This window comes from Mytilus californianus, unplaced genomic scaffold, assembly GCF_021869535.1.
Source record: "Mytilus californianus isolate M0D057914Y unplaced genomic scaffold, xbMytCali1.0.p SCAF_10, whole genome shotgun sequence".
In the NCBI taxonomy this organism is placed as follows: Eukaryota; Metazoa; Mollusca; class Bivalvia; order Mytilida; family Mytilidae; genus Mytilus; species Mytilus californianus.
The window spans coordinates 74,633,636-74,653,355 of record NW_026262582.1 but is presented as its reverse complement, the minus strand read 5'-3'; the positions used below and the strand labels follow the sequence as shown (position 1 = coordinate 74,653,355).

At 33.0% G+C, this 19,720-nt stretch overlaps 1 protein-coding gene across 4 annotated transcripts; it reads right to left on the bottom strand.

Annotated features, from left to right (window-relative positions):
* Positions 1 to 4,627: 4,627 nt before the first annotated feature.
* Positions 4,628 to 17,873, bottom strand: LOC127718534 (uncharacterized oxidoreductase YtbE-like). 4 transcript variants are annotated; one of them, XM_052224606.1, is made up of 7 exons: positions 17,743 to 17,873; positions 14,768 to 14,969; positions 14,251 to 14,379; positions 12,199 to 12,306; positions 10,704 to 10,922; positions 9,250 to 9,397; positions 4,628 to 7,404 (listed from the first exon to the last, which is right to left on the bottom strand). In XM_052224606.1, exons 2-7 carry the CDS (start codon positions 14,956 to 14,958, stop codon positions 7,345 to 7,347), a joined length of 855 nt encoding a protein of 284 aa, XP_052080566.1. In that variant the 5' UTR covers positions 14,959 to 14,969; positions 17,743 to 17,873; the 3' UTR covers positions 4,628 to 7,344. The 4 variants fall into 4 exon arrangements, with proteins under 4 accessions (XP_052080566.1, XP_052080565.1, XP_052080564.1 ...); XM_052224605.1 differs by having other exon boundaries at positions 17,626 to 17,786; XM_052224604.1 differs by having other exon boundaries at positions 17,641 to 17,785.
* Positions 17,874 to 19,720: the final 1,847 nt, after the last annotated feature.

Genomic DNA, 19,720 nt, shown 5'->3' with positions numbered 1-19,720 from the left:
GTTGTACTGTTACACCACTTTACCAGGTTAGACGAGGGTTGATATCCTGGTAACATGTTTAACCCCGCTGTATTATGTATGTACGTCCCTGACCCAAGTCAGGAGCCTGTAGTTCATTGGTTATCGTTTGTTGCTGTGTTACATATTTGTTTTTCGTTCCTTTGTTTTACATTAATTATGCCGTAAATTTTTCTCGTTTGATTTGTTTTATATGTGTCATTTCGGGGCCTTTTAAAGCTGACTATGCGGTATGGGCTTTGCTCATTGTTGAAGGCCGTATGGTCACCTAAAATTGTTAATTTTTGTGTCATTTGGTCTCTTGTGGAGAGTTGTCTTATTGGCAATCATACTATATCCTCTTGTCTTTATATATAAGGCTTGTTGGATACACATGTGGAGCAGGATTTTCTTACCCTTTCGGAGCACCTGATATCACCCCCAGTTTTTGATGGGGTTCGTGTTACTTAGTCTTTAATTTTCTATGTTGTGTCTTGTGTACTATTATTAGTTTGTTTGTATTTTTATTTTTTTAGCCATGGCGTTGTCAGTTTATTTTCGATCTATGAATGTCCTTCTGGTATTTTTCGACCCTCTTTTAGTGAGAAAACTTCAACAAAGCTGTTTTAAGTTTACACTTTTGTTTTTGTTGAATTGCTCTGGTATTGTAGAAGAACCATATTTGTGTATGCGTGATTAATTTTATTATAAACTAATCTTCCCGCTCACGATTAAGGTGTGGGTATTTTGAGCTAATTCAAAGGTTACACTATCTGTAAGTATATTATGCATTATGTAAAAGTGTATTCGTTTTATTCAATATTATGCAGCACTAGAATATATATACTTGTATGCTTATATATATATATATGTACTTGTATAAAAATTACCAGTTCTAATCTAAGACATGATTATTAAAAGTTAAGAATGTTCGCTACTCTGTTTCAAAATAATAAGTTTTTTAAAAGACTGTTATAAATTGATAGTATATAAATAAAGGAACCCAAAGAGCAGATAAAAATGAAGGGTCTGTGTGCTTGTTTTCGAGATATAAGCCATTGAAAATTTGGCGGGAAATGATTCTCTCTAGATTTTTCATACATTTAACATTGGCACCTTTTTTCTATCTAAAAGTGTGAAAAAAATAACAAGGAGTTGATAAGATTTTTTAACTATATTTAATCAAATTATGAAAAGAAAAGTAGGGGTTAGTGGAAAACAATTTTTTCAAATGGCACTACATGGATAAAACCAGAGGATTCCGAAGATATGGCAAAAATTAAAAAACAAGAGGAGAGAACATCATGCAAGGTTTACCTTAGATAACTTTTACTAATCTGTTTAGGTTTGAGCGTTATTGGTGAAGGTTAAAAGAAAATTGCTTCAAACGCACACACTTTACAAACTTGTTTTTCAATTTAAGGCAATAGTAGTTTACAGTTCAGATTTTTTTTATGAATTATACAATACTAGTGAAATGGTCAACATAAAACATTTGATAAATCGCAAGTGTCGACTGTATGATGGTGTTTCAACTTATTCGACCAAATTTGACACATTGATCTTCATTCTGTTAATAAATTGCCAACATTTGCCCTCTGACAAATGAAGTGTCGTCAAATCTGTAGATAAAACCAAACTTAGTCTGTAGATTGCTCGCGTTCAGTTACCTATACATTTGTATATTATACGACAGTGAAAAAGTATGACATAATCTTTAACTTTCGCACACTAACGTGAGAGTACCCAAATTGCACCAATTTTGACAGTTTTTTCAGCTACGTTTTTTTATGAATCAGACTAAATTTTCCATTCTGTTTTTATTTTGTAGGCCTATCCTTATTTACTATATAGTTACACCATTTTAATTTTGAATCCGTAGTGACTCGTAGAAAATTAGACTTAAACCGACCTCCAAACGATCCATGATTCTGCAATGATGAGTACCCAAATCGCATCCATGCTTAAAGTCACATTCTTAAAAATTGAATAACAGATGTTTTGTTCAATTTCTTCAAATATTTAGAACAATTTGACATTAGTCCACGCTTAATATTCATTTTTTTTTAGAAATGGATGCTTGTAACATATTTCATTTGCTCATTTTTAAAAGATGACTTTTTGTGAACGTCGCATGACGACGTTTCCGCATGTTTTACTTTTTGCGTGAATGGATCATCTATTGATATATACTGTGAAAGTTTTGTGTATATCTAAACATGCTAACCTATGTTAAAAGACGTGTATAGTGTCAAATCATAAAATTATAAATGGTTTAGTCTCAAAGAAAACATGTAAGATTTCTGAAGCTATTTTTGTTGAATATGTGCAATTTCGGTACTCGGTACAATTTGGGTACTGGGACGTTAGTATATATTACACAACGATCTACCATTCTTCTATAACTTATCCACATATTATTTTTTGAAATAAATGTTTCTCCACTACTTACCTTCTATTTGAAATATACTACGCCCATTGACCGTGTTCATTAGAAATAATTTGATATACTAGTACACAGATTTGATATTTAATATACACAGATTTGATATTCAATATACACAGTTCCCACGTGTTTGCTTTAAACCAATGATATTTTGAGATATTCTACACTAAGTGCCTTTATATGACAGAGAGAAATTCCCACATCAACATGTTTTTTTTCCAAATAATTACCTAATCAACGCTTCACTCCATATCATATTCTTAATTTAAAGTTATACATTGACGGTTTTTCAATTCGGATCTTGTAATTCAGATCAAACAAGATGTGTTGAAACGACATGCAAATCAGCATAACAGAACAAAACATAACCTTCATCTGTACACATCATGGTTAACTCACATACCAAAAATCAGCCCAATATATGAAGGCGTTTAGAAAAAAAAAGTCCCTATAATTGTGATTTTCAACAATTTATCAAAGTCCAAAACCCGTCATTTCGAAAAAAATAGAAGAGCGGAACAAAACTTAAACTTTATCTGTAACTCATCATCGTTAACTCACTTATCAAAAAATCAGCCCCATATTTGAAGGCGTATAAAAAAAAAGTATCACTGTGATTTTCAACAATTTATCAAAGTAGTAAAGCACGTAATTTCGACAAAAATTAGCAGAGCGGAACGAAACTCAAACTTGATCTGTAACTCATCATGGTTAACTCTCGTACCAAAAACTCAGCCCAATCTATGGAGGTGTTTAGAAAAAAATCCGTATAACTGTGATTTTCAAAAATTTATCAGTCCAAAACCCGTAATTTCGTCAAAAATCAGCAGAGCGGAACGAAACTTAATTACATCATGGTTAGCTCACATACCAAAAATCAGTCCAATATCGCAAGGCGTTAAGAAAACAAATTCGAAATTCTGATTTTCAACAATTTATCAGAGTCCAAAGCCAGTAATTTCTGCAAAATTAGCAGAGCGTAACGAAGCTTAAACTTGATCTGTAATTCATAATAGTTAACTCACAAACCAAAATTCAGCCCAACATCTGAAGGAGTTTAGAAATAAAAGTCCGTATTACTGTGTTTTTCAACAATTTATCAAAGTCCAAAGCCCGTCATTTCGCCAAAAATTAGCAGAGCGGAACGAAACTTAAACTTGATCTGTAACTCATCATGGTTAACACACATACCAAAAAATCATCCAAATATCTGGAAAAAAAACATGCGTCTAATGGTTTGTTGCAGAATGACGGAATGATGGAATGACGGACAAGGGTAAAACTATATGATCCCGACAACTTTGTTGCGGAGCCAGAAAAACACATTGTTTTAATGCATATGACGTGCGTTTGGAAAGTTATTTATATGTCGAAAAATGTGGAAAAAAGAAGCGGAACATACCGAAGGGATATTCAAACTCATAAGTCGAAGTCAGACTGACAACACTATGGAAAAAACGAAAACCTACCAACAGACAAACAATCTATAATACTAAAATAAAGAGGTCCAATTTGTTAGTCGTCATGGCGTAAAAACAACCATTCAAAGAATTCAATTTTATATATAACTAATATAGGAAAATGTTGTTGATAACAATTACACCATTCCAGGCCTTTTTGTTTTCCACATAATTAATATTAACAATATTTAACAAGTTTCAGGTCGAATCCGATTCTAATACCAATAGTATATGTCACATGTAGTTTCCGTTTGTATGTATGTTCTGTATTTTGCTCCTTGATAGGAGCATCACCATGGGGTATGGTGTAAAGGAGGACATTTAACACACTGTATCGGTACAGAGTTAAAGTGAGCATTTTTCTTCTAAGTTTCCCAGAATAGTTAACCTTCCACTAAAAACAAACAATAAGAACAATGCAATAAAACATAATTGTGAAATATTTTCGACGATTCGCTCACCCGCAAAATATAAAAATTGAAAAATATAAAAACAATTATATACAAAATAAGGGATAAAGTTGTAGTAAGGAAACCAGGACGGGATAAAAAACGAAGGCAGAGAAAACTGTGCACATTATGATCAGCATGACTTTATCAGATGACAATACAAAAACTAAAAATCCAGGCTAAAAATAAGGCGTTGGTATTTCAGTCACGGACGTGCGATGTCGCGGGTGTGTTTTAGTAGTCTATAAGTTTTCTATGTTTAGCTTTGTAGACTGTTTCTTCTTTTTTTTTTTTTTTTTTTTTTTCTTTTTTTCGTTTTTTGTCCTGGCATTGTCAGTTCGTTTTTGACTAATGAGTGTGACGAAATCCTTTGGTATTTTTTGCCTCTTATCTACAAAACACAACATAGAAAACTAAAGACTGAACAACACGGACCCAACGAAAACATAGCTGATCACATGTAATTCAGCACGGTAAGCAGATCCTGTTCCCCATGTAGCACCCACCGTGTTGCTCGTTAAATATATATTCGTTGAAGAAAAGAGGACGAGATTGTGATAATTGGAAAATATCAGTGATGGTCTATGGAATTCATATTCGATAACGCCAACAAATTTGTGATGACAACTGTTAATTTTCCTAATGGATGACTGCAACTTCATCAATTGGAACCCTTGGTTTAAAAGCTTCAAAGAAGCATGGACACATCCATTTCTAGAGGTCTAAAATCGATCGCATTTTTTAAATAACAAATAGGTAAGATTCGGAACTGGGAAAAGGAACACTTTTTTCAAGCAAAACAAATATGTTAAGAACTTGTATCTATAAATTCAGTATTTTGATAGTATCAGTTATGAGTGAACGTTTGATAAAGTATGATTTGTCCCTCCCGTCAACAAGTAAACAATATGTAGATTCGACCCTAAAGATTGATAATAAAGGGGAAAAAAAGAATATCAAATAATAGTCCAACAAATTAAAGATAGAAAATAATGTAAAAACAAAATAAAGATTGGAAAATAAACAGTGGTTTGTTAAACAAAAACATAGAGAATAATCGATAAGCATATAAAAAAGAGGGAAAAGCTTTCAAAATAACAGATAAAAGACATTTATGTCAGTTTTGTAGTTTCAACGTTAAGATATGACAAATGTTCCTCTTATTTATTTTTCTGTCAAAAGCTGACAAACTTCCTTAATGTTCCATAGTAGAAGCTTAACACATTGTGTTTCTTTCGTCCTGATGAAAAGTATAATAAGGTTTCTCGCAAGCCCAAAGAGGGATCCATTTGTTTAATTTTCAAACATCCTCTCGTGAACAAATTGTAACGGAACGTAATCGAAGTGATTCTGAAGTTCGTCTAATGGCTTGTAGAAAGTTCTGCCACTTTCCGTCATTCGAAAAATGACGCCATAATCCAGAATGACATGTTATGGGGGAAAAGGCGAAAGATACCAGATGAATACTCAAACTCATAAGTCGAAAACAAACTGATAACGCCATGACAAATAAAGAAAAATACTCAAAGACAAACATCAGTATACAATGACAGCATAGAAAACTAAAGACAGAGCAACACAAACTCCTTCAAAAACCGGGGATGGTATCAGGTGCGCAGGAATGGTAGGCAGATACTGCTTCATTTATGGTACCCGTCGTGTTGTTAATATAAGTATAGACCCGGTGATACATTTTATTTGGTAGGTTACATTCGAGAATGAAGACGATGACGGGATTGTAAATCCGACAAAATTAGAAATTACGTTTTGATTTTAATTTATGATTAGTCTAGTGAACGAAAATGAAACGAACATGAAACATGTGAAATACAAAACTGTAAAAGGTGTTTAAAAGACGATGCGTGCTAACCATATGTGTTTACTTTGATTCAAAACACATCTCATTTCAAACAACATGGAGTAGAGAGAACGCCGGTCCAATAAATATAAAATTTAACGCTGATATCATATTAATACAAATGATTAAAATTATGAATGTTAGTGTTACCTTCAAAAGATCTTAAACAATTGCAAAAAGTATTGCAGATAACTGCGGTTATTAATCCGATCGAGGTTCGAAATTTGTCAATGAATTATATCATGATGGATTTATAGAGTTATTGCTTTGCGTAGTCGTCCAAGACAATATTAAAATGTGTTATTGTTCTTACATACGTTTTTTTTTGTGAACAACTTGAAAATGACAACAAACTTGTTTTGATGTATGACGTTAGTTGCATCTCGATGTTTCAAGAACTGTGTAAATGTATTTGATGAATAAGTTCGTATCTTTCTAAATTTAAATGGACATTAGCTACGAATTCGACAAACAATAATATATATTATTTTCTTGGTTTTAAACATTCATGGAGCAGAATAAAAAATAATATTTCTAAATTTCGCTCATATGTTTATATCTACATTTATGTTTGTGTCTACATATATGTTATGTCGTGTTGTGTGACGTCAGCAGTCGTCGGAGATCATCTCGACGGATAATTAGAAGGCTTCTGGTAAAAACAAATACGTACGAAATGCTTAAAAGTTAAAGCGAGTCCACGCATTTTTTTATTGTATCTTTGGACTTTACGTAATTTGGATATTCTTTTCAGTATGTTATTTATAAAATATGAAAGTTTTTGTCCAACCGATAAACATAAAATTCACAGCAAATGTCCCTTTAATAGGTCAATCGGTAAAATTGATGAAGTATTAAATATTAAACAATTACTACAATTTATATCCACTCAGGAAAAGTTTTGAGATTAATCAATAAAAAAATGCAATTTAATGTTATTCATTGATCTAATCCAACCATAAACAACATTCTTAAAAATGAAGCATGCATTTAAGTTATCCTTAATTGTCAAACACCTATTGAAATTGTGAAATAGTCTCTCACAAATGAAGAAACTATTGAATAGTAGTTTATCAACTCTAAATTAAAAATTATACATATTTCAAACAATATCAGTTTAATAACATCATCTTTTTAGCCTGTCCAAGGCATTTTACAAGGATTCCAGGTACATGACTTGTCAGGGAAACTGTTCTGTAAAATAAATTGGAAACAAATAAATCCATGTTTTTTTTTTTTGGTATGGCATGCTTAGGATTTAAACAGGTATATGTTTTGTCTTTAAATCTAAACAATAAACTTTTTTAACAACTGGCCTTTAGTTTCAATTAGTCATTTCAAAATCGGAGCACCTAAAAGAAAATTACATCAAGTCAATGGTTGAATTTTCATTGTTACAGACTGTTTTAACAAATCACAACGATTTGTTGTACGCTTTTAGAAATATGACCTTCACGGCATTAGATTTTGCAACGTCGAATTGCTGTTATCTATATATTAGCTGAGATTCATGTTCTGTTGATGAATTTATTATTGGTACTTAGTATCTACGTAACAAGTTTTTGTTCCTCTTTGTACAATTTTCTTGTTGAATATAGTTACCTTATGTTAAGTACTCGTTAATCTACACTAAACATGCAAACAAAGAGAACAAATCTAAAAGAATCACATAACTCCTAACGAAGATAGACTGGGTTAGACAACGGGGAAAGCGTCTCCCATAGCACGACAATGCACGCATTATTATTGTTTTTGTCCCTAAAAATGTTATGTTTGAAATCTGTTTGTCAAATGAATACAAATCGGTCAGAAAGGTATCAATTGGAATACAGGCTGTGTGTTGGGTTCACAATGCTCTTAACCTTCGTAATTTATTTGGTCTTTTTGTCTCTTTTGATTCGAGCGTTACTGATGATTTTTTTGTAGACGAAATGCACGTCTGGTGTATAAAATTTTAATCTTGGTATCAATGATGAGTTTATTGATCAATATCAATTCACACAGTTGACACAGGTGATGTTGATGAGAAAATCATGAGTTTGAAAATGTAGTAGTCGATGTTTAGTTTCTGGGATTAGTGTTGTTAATGCTGTAACTTTATAAAAAAGATGAATAATGCTGAATCATATAAACAATAGCTTGTGTACTAAGAATTATATATTCAACATTAAACATGTGCACATTTTCTTTCCTTTACTAAATAGATTGATTGATTGATTGTTGGTTGCTTAACATCAAGTGGCAAATATTTCATGCTTGCACAGGACGAAACAAATTAACAATACATACAATAGGTAATAGAAGCCGTCTGGGATGAAGGTCGGGGGGATTCGGACTGCCACTGGAAAATGAGGGTATAATGGATAAGGACACACATTTTGCCTTGCAACGGACCCCACAAAGAATTGTTGCAAGGATTTTAAACGTGTAGAGAGCGTGTTGCTCTCTTTACACAATGCAATCGGATTAAATGTCCGCATTATGACCGGAAGTGGCTGCGTACTTGTACATCCCGCACAGCCAAACGGAAATTCCACTTTAGCAAGGTTTTACTGCCGGTCGGAAGGTTAGCAAGAGTGACAATATTTCTATTCCCAAGTTATCCTTGGGGAGCTTGATTAATTAGTTTTTGTGAAATCTTAGTGATGTGCTGGTATATATATGTAATGGTATATACTTTGAAGTATCTTGCTAAATAAATACAGCATTTTGATAAAAAAATATTGCATTATTTTGTGCAGTTCTTTCTCTTTTTATCACGATACCTATACTACCAATAATAACGGTTTTAATTGGATATAACTAGATGTGGTATGAGTGCCAATGAGACACTCTATTCAAGTCAAAATTTATAAAAGTAAACCATTATAGGTCAAAGTACGGTCTTCAACACGGAGCCTTAAGTCCTCATATGTATCACAGAATTTTTAAACTTCAAAAGAGATGCTTCAGTCAAGTAAATTTCCATTTTACGCTCCACTTATTCATTTTTTCCAAGAAGATATAATTACAAGTAAATTTGTGAACTCATATACTTACTAAGACAGCCATATCGTCATCCGCTATAGCCCAATTAAATACTTCCATGTTTTCATTTATTCTGTTTGGTTTTCCAGATTTTGGTATGGTAATAAACCCATGTTGTATACTCCATCTAATAAGGATTTGTGCTGGTGATTTCTTGTACCTACAAAAAATGGAATCATTTTCTCATTTTTCTTTTTTCATGAAAGAGAGATGCAAAAGATACCAAAGGGACATTCAAACTTATAAGTCAAAATAAGTAAAAAATAAACTGACAATGCCATGGCAATTAACGAACAAAAGACAAACAACAGTATAAAACACAACACAGAAAAGAAACACAACGATTCACTATATGGCTAGACAAATCACAGTGTTAAAGTTGTTATGAGCAAACGACATGCACAACTAGAAGATGAGGAACTGCTGAACTTATTTTGTTCTGTTTGGAGTTGATGTGATTCCCTCATATATATTTTCTTGACTGGTATTCTCTATGGAGTCTCAGTTTCAAATTTTGAACATCAGTAAACTACTGTCAGTTCTTACTTACCTTCTTGAGCAGAGCCTTACGTTGTTTTTTCTTTCAATCATAGTGCTCTCTGTCTTTCCTTCAAATACCTTTCACATCGCGTAAACATTTTTTCAGTGACAAATATGGTGAGCTAAAGGTTGCATGAAAGCGCTATCCGATTCCGTTTAATCTTATTTTCTCTTAGATCATCCAAATCATATCAAGCACAAATGTGTACTTTGTTGCCCCTAGCCTCTTGCAAAGCAAATTTAAACCCCAATATACAACCGCTTAGAAGTTGCATATATTATAGCTGAGACATTTGCAAATTCATTTAATTTTTAAGTTTAAAAAAGAAGATGTAGTATGATTGCCAATGAGATAACTCTCCACAAGAGACTAAAATTCACAGAAATTAACAACTATAGTTCACCGTACGGCCTTCAACAAAGCCCATACCGCATAGTTAGCTATAAAAGGCCCTGAAATGACAAATGTAAAACAATTCAAACGAGAAAGCTAACTGCCTAATTTATGTACAAAATAATGAACGAAAAACAAATATGTAACACAGCAACAAATGAAAACCACTAAATTACAGGCTCCTAACTTGGGACAGGCACATACAGAAAGTGGCGGGGTTAAACATGTTAAAGGGCGCCCAACCCTTCCCTAACCTTAGACAGTGGTGTAACAGTACAATATAAGAACAAACTATAAAAATCAGTTGAAAAAGCTGAACTCATCAGATGGATACAAATAGAAATGCATCTAACAAAAACGTGTAAACGTGGACCGGTACTTGTACATCCCGACAACAAAAAGACATTAAGTACAGATCTGAGAGTTGCATGCTAAAATATCTTTAAACTACTTTTAATGTTTGTTCATGACAAATTTATATTTTATTTTACTAATGTTGAAAACTAAATTACAAAATAAAAACAACCCATACTTGTTTGCAATTTTCACAAGAGTAGGATCATCAAATCGTTGTCCTTTAACCAGAGGAGAATATCCCATTACTGTAATTCCCTTCTCTCGACAGTATTTCACTATTTCCGGTTTCTGTTGCCATGGGTGCAGTTCAATCTGGTTCACTGATGGTGTTGGAAGTCCAGCAGATTCTAGACCCTCCAAATGTTGAACCCCAAAGTTAGAAACACCTACTGATCTGTAGATGTAAAAGATAAATAGCATAAGAAAGAAGTTTTCAGATTGCCGACATTGATTTCCATTTCATAACTTTTCACTCATTGGAGAATAGAAAAGTAGGACAAACTTTGGCTCCTGCCTATACAAAACAAGCTGTACAATCATTGTGAAGTGTATGAGATATAAGAATGAATAAAAATTCTTATGTACCTTAAGACTTGCGTTTTCATTTTTTTTTTTTTTCAGATTTGCATTGAGAGCGAACAGAGTTTGTTCTCCCTTTGCTTCAAGTATAAATTCTAGAATTAGATAAAAAGTCGGTAATTTGATAATTGAATATTCTATGTTGTCATAATAGTGGGATCCTATGTACGGTGATCGAGTTCGCATTTTAAGTTCTGCATTGATATTGTCAGTTACAGGTTTTGAAATCTCCGCCGTTTTTTATAGCATCATAATATAAATATAAATTCAAATATTTCCCCCTCCTTCATACATATTTACTAAAAGTAATTAAGTTGTAAAATAATTTATCACCAAACATTATTACATGATCTATGTGAGCACAACGCGTGTTTCCGGCATAACATTCACAAGGTCAAATACTTTGCCATGAATGAGTTTGAAAACTGATTGATGCAAATTAAATTATCAAAAAGATACATTTTGAAGAATGATCCACATTTTATCAATCTAGTAAAAAGTATGCATTCGGTAGGGACATGAGTTAATACCGTGTAATATGAACTCGAAAACGTAAAAAACGTGAATTATTATGTAAACTTGCCTAAGGTCCCCTAAAGTCCCTAATAGTATTAAAATGATATTCGTCACGTACTTTAACTCCCGATAAAATATATGTACTGGTTTTAAAGCTTTTATATATTATAAAAAAAAATATGCGCAGGCGGTAATCTTATCTATTATATCCATGTTGCATGTCAACGTAGCGTCAGAAAATTTGCTGCCCTTGTTCAACGTGCATTCGTTCTCTAGTAGCAGTCGACATTTCTACCTTTAGTCCTGGTCGACCCACTTAGCTGAACCTACCTATTTAATTTGCAAAACTTGCCAAAGAATAATATGAAAAAAACGGGTTTGCTCGTACGATTTTCCTATCATTTACGTGGAACTGACGATTCCACGTATTCTTGTCTCGTTTTTCATCTATTCCAATTTAGTATCTTCATTATTCCTGTCTGATTTTGTAATAATAAAGTTAAAAAAAATAAAACGATATCGTCAAACTTAATTCTGTGTCACAAGTTGCTGTAAGTATTTATTATATCTGTTACCTGACCAGGCCTTTCTGTTTCAACTCTAGCATAGCTTTGTATGTTTCCACAACTTGACCACTACTTGGTGAATGTATCAAATACAGATCTACGTACTGTAAATCAAGCCTTTAAAATAAAACATGATATTTAGGATTTAGATCTAGGTAAAAGAGACATAACCCCTAAAAATCAATGGAACGTTTACTTCAGCTTTTTTCCTAAATACGTTCTAAGCTTTTTTAGCAGAGACATGAACACATTCAAACAGGTGATTACTAACGCATTAATGGTTTGAATTGCAAATTTTTTTTTAACAAAGGGTACCCCTTTTTGTCAAAATATCTTTGTCAAACATTATAATTAAAACATAATCTAGGTTATTTGAGACAAAGAGTACGTGAGATCATTTCATATTCTTTGTGGGGTTCGTGTTGCTCAATCTGAAGTTTTATATGTTGTGTTTTGTAGACTGTTTTAAAAGTGTTTTGTGTCTTTTTGTCATTTTCGTTTTTTGACATTGTGTTGTCATTGTGTTTTTGACTTTTGCTTGTTTATAACATTTTAGTATCTTCTGCCTTTCTTTGATTAATAAACAAACCATTTCCTTGAGTTCTACTTACCAAAGCGAAATAAAGATATGTGATTTGTTGCCAATGACACAACTATCAAACAGAATACAAATGAAGCGGACACAATAACTAATAGGTCATCGTACGGCCTTCAATCATGCGAAAAAAGCCAATACAGTATAGTCAGCTATAAAATGCCCTGACTTCAGAAAAATTGAAGTAAAATAAACTACTGCCCGAGTTTTGACAAAACTAATCAGGGAAAAAAATGTGGCAGATAACAACCAATGACAATCACTACATTACGGGCTCCTAACTTGGGACAGTCATGTACACATACAAAAATTGCGGGATTGATTTAAAAGAAGAAGATGTGATATGATTACCCATCACACAACTATCCATCAGAGATAAACATAAGTGTGAGCACTCAACCCTCTCCGTACCATGGGGAGGGGTGTGACAGCACAACACAAAAAACGGTAAAAATCAGTCTGATATAACAAGCATGGAACTGGCATATACGATTCATTTTATTTCAAAATGTTGTTTCAAGACATTCACTTGAATCAAGTGTCTTAAGTTATAAAATGTTCCAAAGTTTTTAACATTTTCATTAAAAGACATTTTAAGTTTTTATTAAAGTTCATACACGTTTTGCACATTCTTGCATAAGTAAGATGAGTTGCAAATTTAAAAAGTTTTACAGTTGACATAAAATTGAGAATGGAAATGGGGAATGTGTCAAAGAGACAACAACCCGACCATAGAGCAGACAACAGCCGAAGGCCACCAATGGGTCTTCAATGCAGCGAGAAACTCCCGCACCCGGAGGCGTCCTTCAGCTGGCCCCTAAACAAATATGTATACTAGTTCAGTGATAATGGACGTCATACTAAACTCCAAATTATACACAAGAAACTAAAATTAAAAATGATACAAGACTAACAAAGGCCAGAGGCTCCTGACTTGGGACAGGCGCAAAAATGCGGCGGGGTTAAACATGTTTTTTGAGATCTCAACCCTCCCCCCATATCTCTAGCCAATGTAGAAAAAACAAACGTACAACAGTACGCACAGTAAAACTCAGTTTAAGAGAAGTCCGAGTCCGATGTCAGAATAGGAAACAAAAGAAAATAAACAAAATGACAATAATACATAAATAACAACAGACTACTAGCAGTTACTGACATGCCAGCTCCAGATCTAGACCTCAATTAAACTGATTGAAAGATTATGTCTTCATCATATGAATATCAGGCACAATCCCTCCTGTTAGGGGTTTAGTATTATACCGTCATAAAATATATGAGAAGAACATAACCCGTGTCATGCCAACAACTGGTTTTAGAATAAATATGTTTAATTCCGATGCAAAGACGCATGTTATAAATGATGATTGGTATACATGTATAATAGATTTGTGTTTCTCCTTTTTAAATTATATTGACTCCCAAAACCCATAAGAACAATATACAACGTGAAGAAAAGAAAATCTTACATTTTTAAGCTACGGTTAAATATTTTCTTACACCGACTGTATCCATTATCCCATAACTTGGTGACAACGAATACATCTTCTCGATTAAATCCGGATTTCTTTATACCCTTTCCGACATCGGCTTCATTTCTAAAATGAAATAAATTCAAATATAAATGTGTACTGCACATTTATTTCAGCAAAACAAATGAGGGTCTCTATTACTTATTCTTTTTTTCAAAAAGACTTTTTTTTTTATTTATTTTGATCTATTTTGTCAATTATTTTATATTCTTTATATTTTAGCTACCCATTATACTAAACTCTTTTTGTTTTGCCTTTTTTTTTCCTTAGTTGTTTGGCATTTATTGTGCACAATTAATCTTTTTTCTGTGTACCCCATTTAGCGCTATAGATCCCCTAGATGTTTAAAATTGTTTTGTGTGGATATCTCGCCAACAAAAGATGATTAATGGGTGGTGCCAAATATCAAGAAATTTTTGTTTTAATCATCAGTGAATAATAATTATATACCTACCCATAAAATTCTGCGGTATCTATTAGTTGATATCCTTTCGATAAGGCGTACTCGACTGCTTTTTCTGCCACTCCTCCGCTCCCAGAAGATGCTTCATACATACCAAGACCAAACATCGGCATACAAACTCCATCGTTTAAAGTCAATCTAGAGGTGATGTCTGTTGCTATAGATACCATTCTTTTCGTCATAATATACTATCCTAAAATTCAACATAAAAAAACAACAATGAAAAAAAAAGGATATCAGTAACTTAAGTTAGCGTGATATTTCGACAGAACGTACTGCAAAATTTAGCGTGTAGATTATTAAAGTAAATATAATATTTCCAACAGTCGTTGAATGTACCGAAAAGTTAGTGAGCAATGTTTATAGATGATCGTTTTTTTTTTTTCTGCACATTGATATTTTACGATATCTATACATATTGCCCCGATAACCGGTTTATCGTGATATTTCTTGTATCTTAATTCCTTCCTTATATATAAAAAAGAAGATGTGGTATGATAGTTCGACGCTTGACAAAAGTTTTTCTTTACAACTACAAAGTTCACATTTCACCTTGTTGACTATTAATATTTATCCTAATAATCAGAGAATCTTAAAATCATCTCAACTTGTAATAATTAAGAAACACTTAATACCAAGGCCACACTTAAACATATTTTGGTTTGCCCAACTTTAACCAAAGGAAAAGACAGTTGGTATTATAGGTATGTAGGCATTTTCTCTCTTTTATTCGGCAAAGAGTCATTCAAGTGTCAGATGTTTTTTAGTCTTCATGCCTATCAGGACAATAACAGATTGTGATTTTTCTCGGTAGGTAGCCTAAGGGTTAGTGCAATAAAGGTATTCTTTTTTTTTATGACCAAGTGGTTTAAAATTGCAAACAAAAATGACTGCAATATTATCTCAGATCTTCAAAAGCAAACTTACAATCAAGGCGACACAAACACAAAGAAATAAACTTAACTTGTTAAAGGCCGTACGGTGACCTATAGCTGTTAATTTATGTGACATTTTGGTCTCTTGTAAAGAGTTGTCTCATAGGCAATCATACTTCATCTCCTTTTTTTATATTAACGTATGTTCACTTCAATCGGCAAAACACGGCTAATTTTCACTACTTTAAATTGCTTGTTCTGTCGAGGTGTGCCGGATGACATTAAACTAGCAAATGACACAAAACAAATTAAGCCACACACAACTTACTTTCGTCTCAATCGGCAAACCTCGTCGCATTCTGGCTAGATTGATAGATCTTCCAAAGTGTTTGCTTGGGTTTCAATCAGTTATATATAATAAAATACGATATATATACTTCAATGATGTGCGAACCTGCCCTGCAGTGATGTTTTTGTTGCAGGTAACTGGTGGATAACATTATATTTTTATTTTGGAATAAAACATCGTTTGCATCTTTGTCCACGACATGCACCAATTCCAAGGATATGAGATACATGTGTACATTGAATTACAGGTACATGTACTTGTAATAAACAATTGATCCATATCCAGAAATCAACGCCACTTTGCTTATTTGAATATTATTCTAAAGAAATCGGATACGGGTCACGGAAATTATATTGAAATGATAGGGAATTTTGAAAAAAAATGTCTGTTTTAACTTTAATTTAAGTGATAGACAGGTTGCAGGGACAGAAAATAAATATACACAACAATATACACCATTTAAACGAAACATAATGACTGTCGTTGCAAAAATCAAGGTTCCTGAGCTATTTTAAAAATCGAAGCGAGAGGCTTTTAACATTGCAGTATAAAATACATGCTAAAATGGCTGAAATGTCAAATTTGCAAACTACGTGTTGAAAATTGGCTAACAAGGTCATTACAAAAAAAGGTTGCCGGGATGAAACTTGTAACTTGAATGTCCAAAGAATAAGCAAGTCCAAACCTTGTATGTGTAGTCGTTGAACTCTAGTTTCCCACGTAAAGTTAAAATGCCCCTATTTCAAGAAGAATAAACTCACGAAAACACGTAAAATTCACTAAATTCGCGTTCATTGTTTTGATTTTGACCGCCTGACAACTTTACGGAAATATCAGAGTGAATATAAACAAGGACTCTGTGACGGGCAACTTATAATATCCGTGTTTTAAAGATTTTAATGATATCAAGCCAGTCCAGTTCAAACTATTATCACGTGGTACAATTCTCATCTACATATTATGAATATTAATTAGCAAAAGTACTACTAATTTCTGGCTATGCAATATTTCTAGCTGTTATACATACATAAATACCTTTTCAAACGACCATTTCATTAAATGTAATTGGTTATCCTGTATTTAAATAGCTTTTCAGTAACACAGTCAAGATACTGGAAGTCCCCTCCTACATGCCCTAACTATTGCAATCTATACATGTATCTTTGCATTAACCCAGGCACTTTCTATACTAGTAAAGAAAGTCCCTGATTAACCATAATCTCTTGATAATGTTGATACAAGTAAGATAGATGATCATAGATCATACATATAATTGTGCCAACGCCCTCGTGGCGTCGGTGTTTCCAATACCTCTGTACAATATAAAGTATATCGTTTTAAAAAAATAATTGCCGAATTGCAGCATGGGGGCTTATTAAGTGGGTCAGAAATTTTTGTCAGACGAGGGTTTACTGCCAATTGAATTGGGAATGGCAATCGCTATCCTACATTGGCATTTTATATAAGATAGCGACTGTCATTGACAGTAAAACCTCATCTGACCCACTAAACAAGCCCCTGTGATTGCACGACCAAAAACGTGTCAAATTTTGGTGTGTAATTCCTTTGTTCTATATTTTGACATAAAGAGTGAAACTTTTTTAAAAAATACTAGACAGACGTACAAAAATTCATTATACCGTAGAAGTTGTAAATTTTCATGCCAACAGCGATCAGAGGTTTCTAATTTCCATATCAAGCAAGCATCATTATTAAGTGTAGGCTGTAGCGTGTTATCTCACCTTGTAAAATGAATTGGGTTTGTTTACATTCTACTTTCACTTTCACTTCAAAAAATTACTCATCTTTAGTAAACATAAATACCAAAATTGAATAGCGTCTAACATTAAACAAAAAGAACGTTTAATTCCATTTGATGTATAGTGTTTTAATTACATGATAATTTATTTACACTAAGTGGCATTTGCAAACGATCATATTTTTTTTATTGCATATTTGTAATGTATTTAAAAACAATTTATCTGATATGACATTGTGTAATTCAAACGTGTCATTTTAAAAGATATAATTAATGAGTTAACTTATAAAGTTTGTATTTTTAGTTCTTAAGAACGTGATACCTCTATTCCCCACACTGACTTACTATACATCTAACCCTTGTCAATATCACTATTGCAATGGTGTTTATTTGACATTTATTTTAGAGGGTTCGGATGGGGTTTACAGTAGGCTATACTTAAAATAACTGTATGTGCAAAACATAGAGAATATAAAAAGGCAGAAAAATAATGGAGAAAAGAGAATTATGGTGTTCTAAAATAAAAAGAATATAAAGAAATATGCAAACAATATAGAATAGAGAAAAATGACATAAACAAATAAACTTAAGAATAAAAAAGACGACCCTCCTTTTCCCCACCTCCAGTAAGTCTTCCTCCCATCCAGTTCATCATCTATAAAAAAAAAAAAGAAGATATGGTATGATTGCAAAGGAGACAAATTTTCACAAGAGACCAAATGACATGTAGAGGTTAACAACTACATGTATAGGTCATAAAAATGGCCTAATTAAAAGTGTACAAAAAATGAACGAGAAAACAAATATGTTACACAGCAACAAACGACAACCACATAATTACAGGCTCTTTACCTGGAACGGGCACATACATACAGTATGTGGCAGGATTAAACATATAAAACGGGATCAAACCCTCCCCTTACCTGGGACAGCGGTGTAACATTACAACACATGAAAAAACTATAAAAATCAGTTGAAAAAGGCATCATACGGATACAAATAGAAATTCATCCAACAAAAGCACAGAGTGCACGTGGCCGGGTACTAGTACATCCAAACAACAAAAAGACACTAGGTACACATCTGAGAGAACTCACAGTGACTGACAGATAGTACGAAGCCAAAAACAACTAATAAAAAATCATGCATCTAACATATATTAAAAAAAAATAGCCTTCAAGTTGGTGTCCGACTGAATTTTCAACGCGAACAATAATACCAGATTTAGAATCAGCGTAATGAAATAAAACGTTGGTACTTTCTGTCGTATTGTATCAACCACAGGAAACCGTTTATTGTTTGGTCGATTGATAGCTTCTTGACTTCATTCGGCAAATACTTCATATTATATATAGGATGATCTGGAAACTGTGAGATATACGCCAATGAAATAGCAACCAAGCGAGAAAATTAATCAATTAGTTACGAATTAATTCTTTTTAACTTTTTAAAACAGCTAGATATGACGTATTACACTTAATATATGGTTTACAAATTGTGACTTGGATGGAGAGTTGTCTAATTGTCAGTCATATCACATCTTTTTGATAATTTGTCACCGTATAAGAAAAGTGGGATCAGAATTTTATTTGAATGCACACGTTGTTGTGCCCCTTCTCTCATTTGGAAAATCACTGATTCTACACTATAAACTCTTATTTGTCCGATTTCCTATTGAACGTCAGTACCAATTGATTTTGTAGATATAGGAAGATATTATCAAAGTCAAAATCTTACATGCCTTGTCAACAGAGCCCCACGTTGATATATTTATGTTAGTCTTTTGAGACTGATGCATATGCATAAATTTCTTTCAAAAAGCATCGCACCTGAAGCGTTTTATACCGTTGTGAAATGTATCAGCAATACGTGTAACATAACACTATTTCCGGGTTATAATCTTCGGATATTTCCTTTCATTGATCATGCCTCGAGCGTACAATACTAATAGCAAACAATTC

Excerpts from the sequence above, each read along its gene's own strand:
- LOC127718534 (XM_052224606.1), bottom strand. The coding sequence starts at position 14,958 with ATGACGAAAAGAATGGTATCTATAGCAACAGACATCACCTCTAGATTG. Across the intron at positions 10,923-12,198 it reads AAACAGAAAGGCCTGGTCAG|ATCAGTAGGTGTTTCTAACT; the intron begins GTAACAGATATA and ends TTACATCTACAG. Across the intron at positions 7,405-9,249 it reads ATGACGATATGGCTGTCTTA|AACAGTTTCCCTGACAAGTC; the intron begins GTAAGTATATGA and ends TTTATTTTACAG.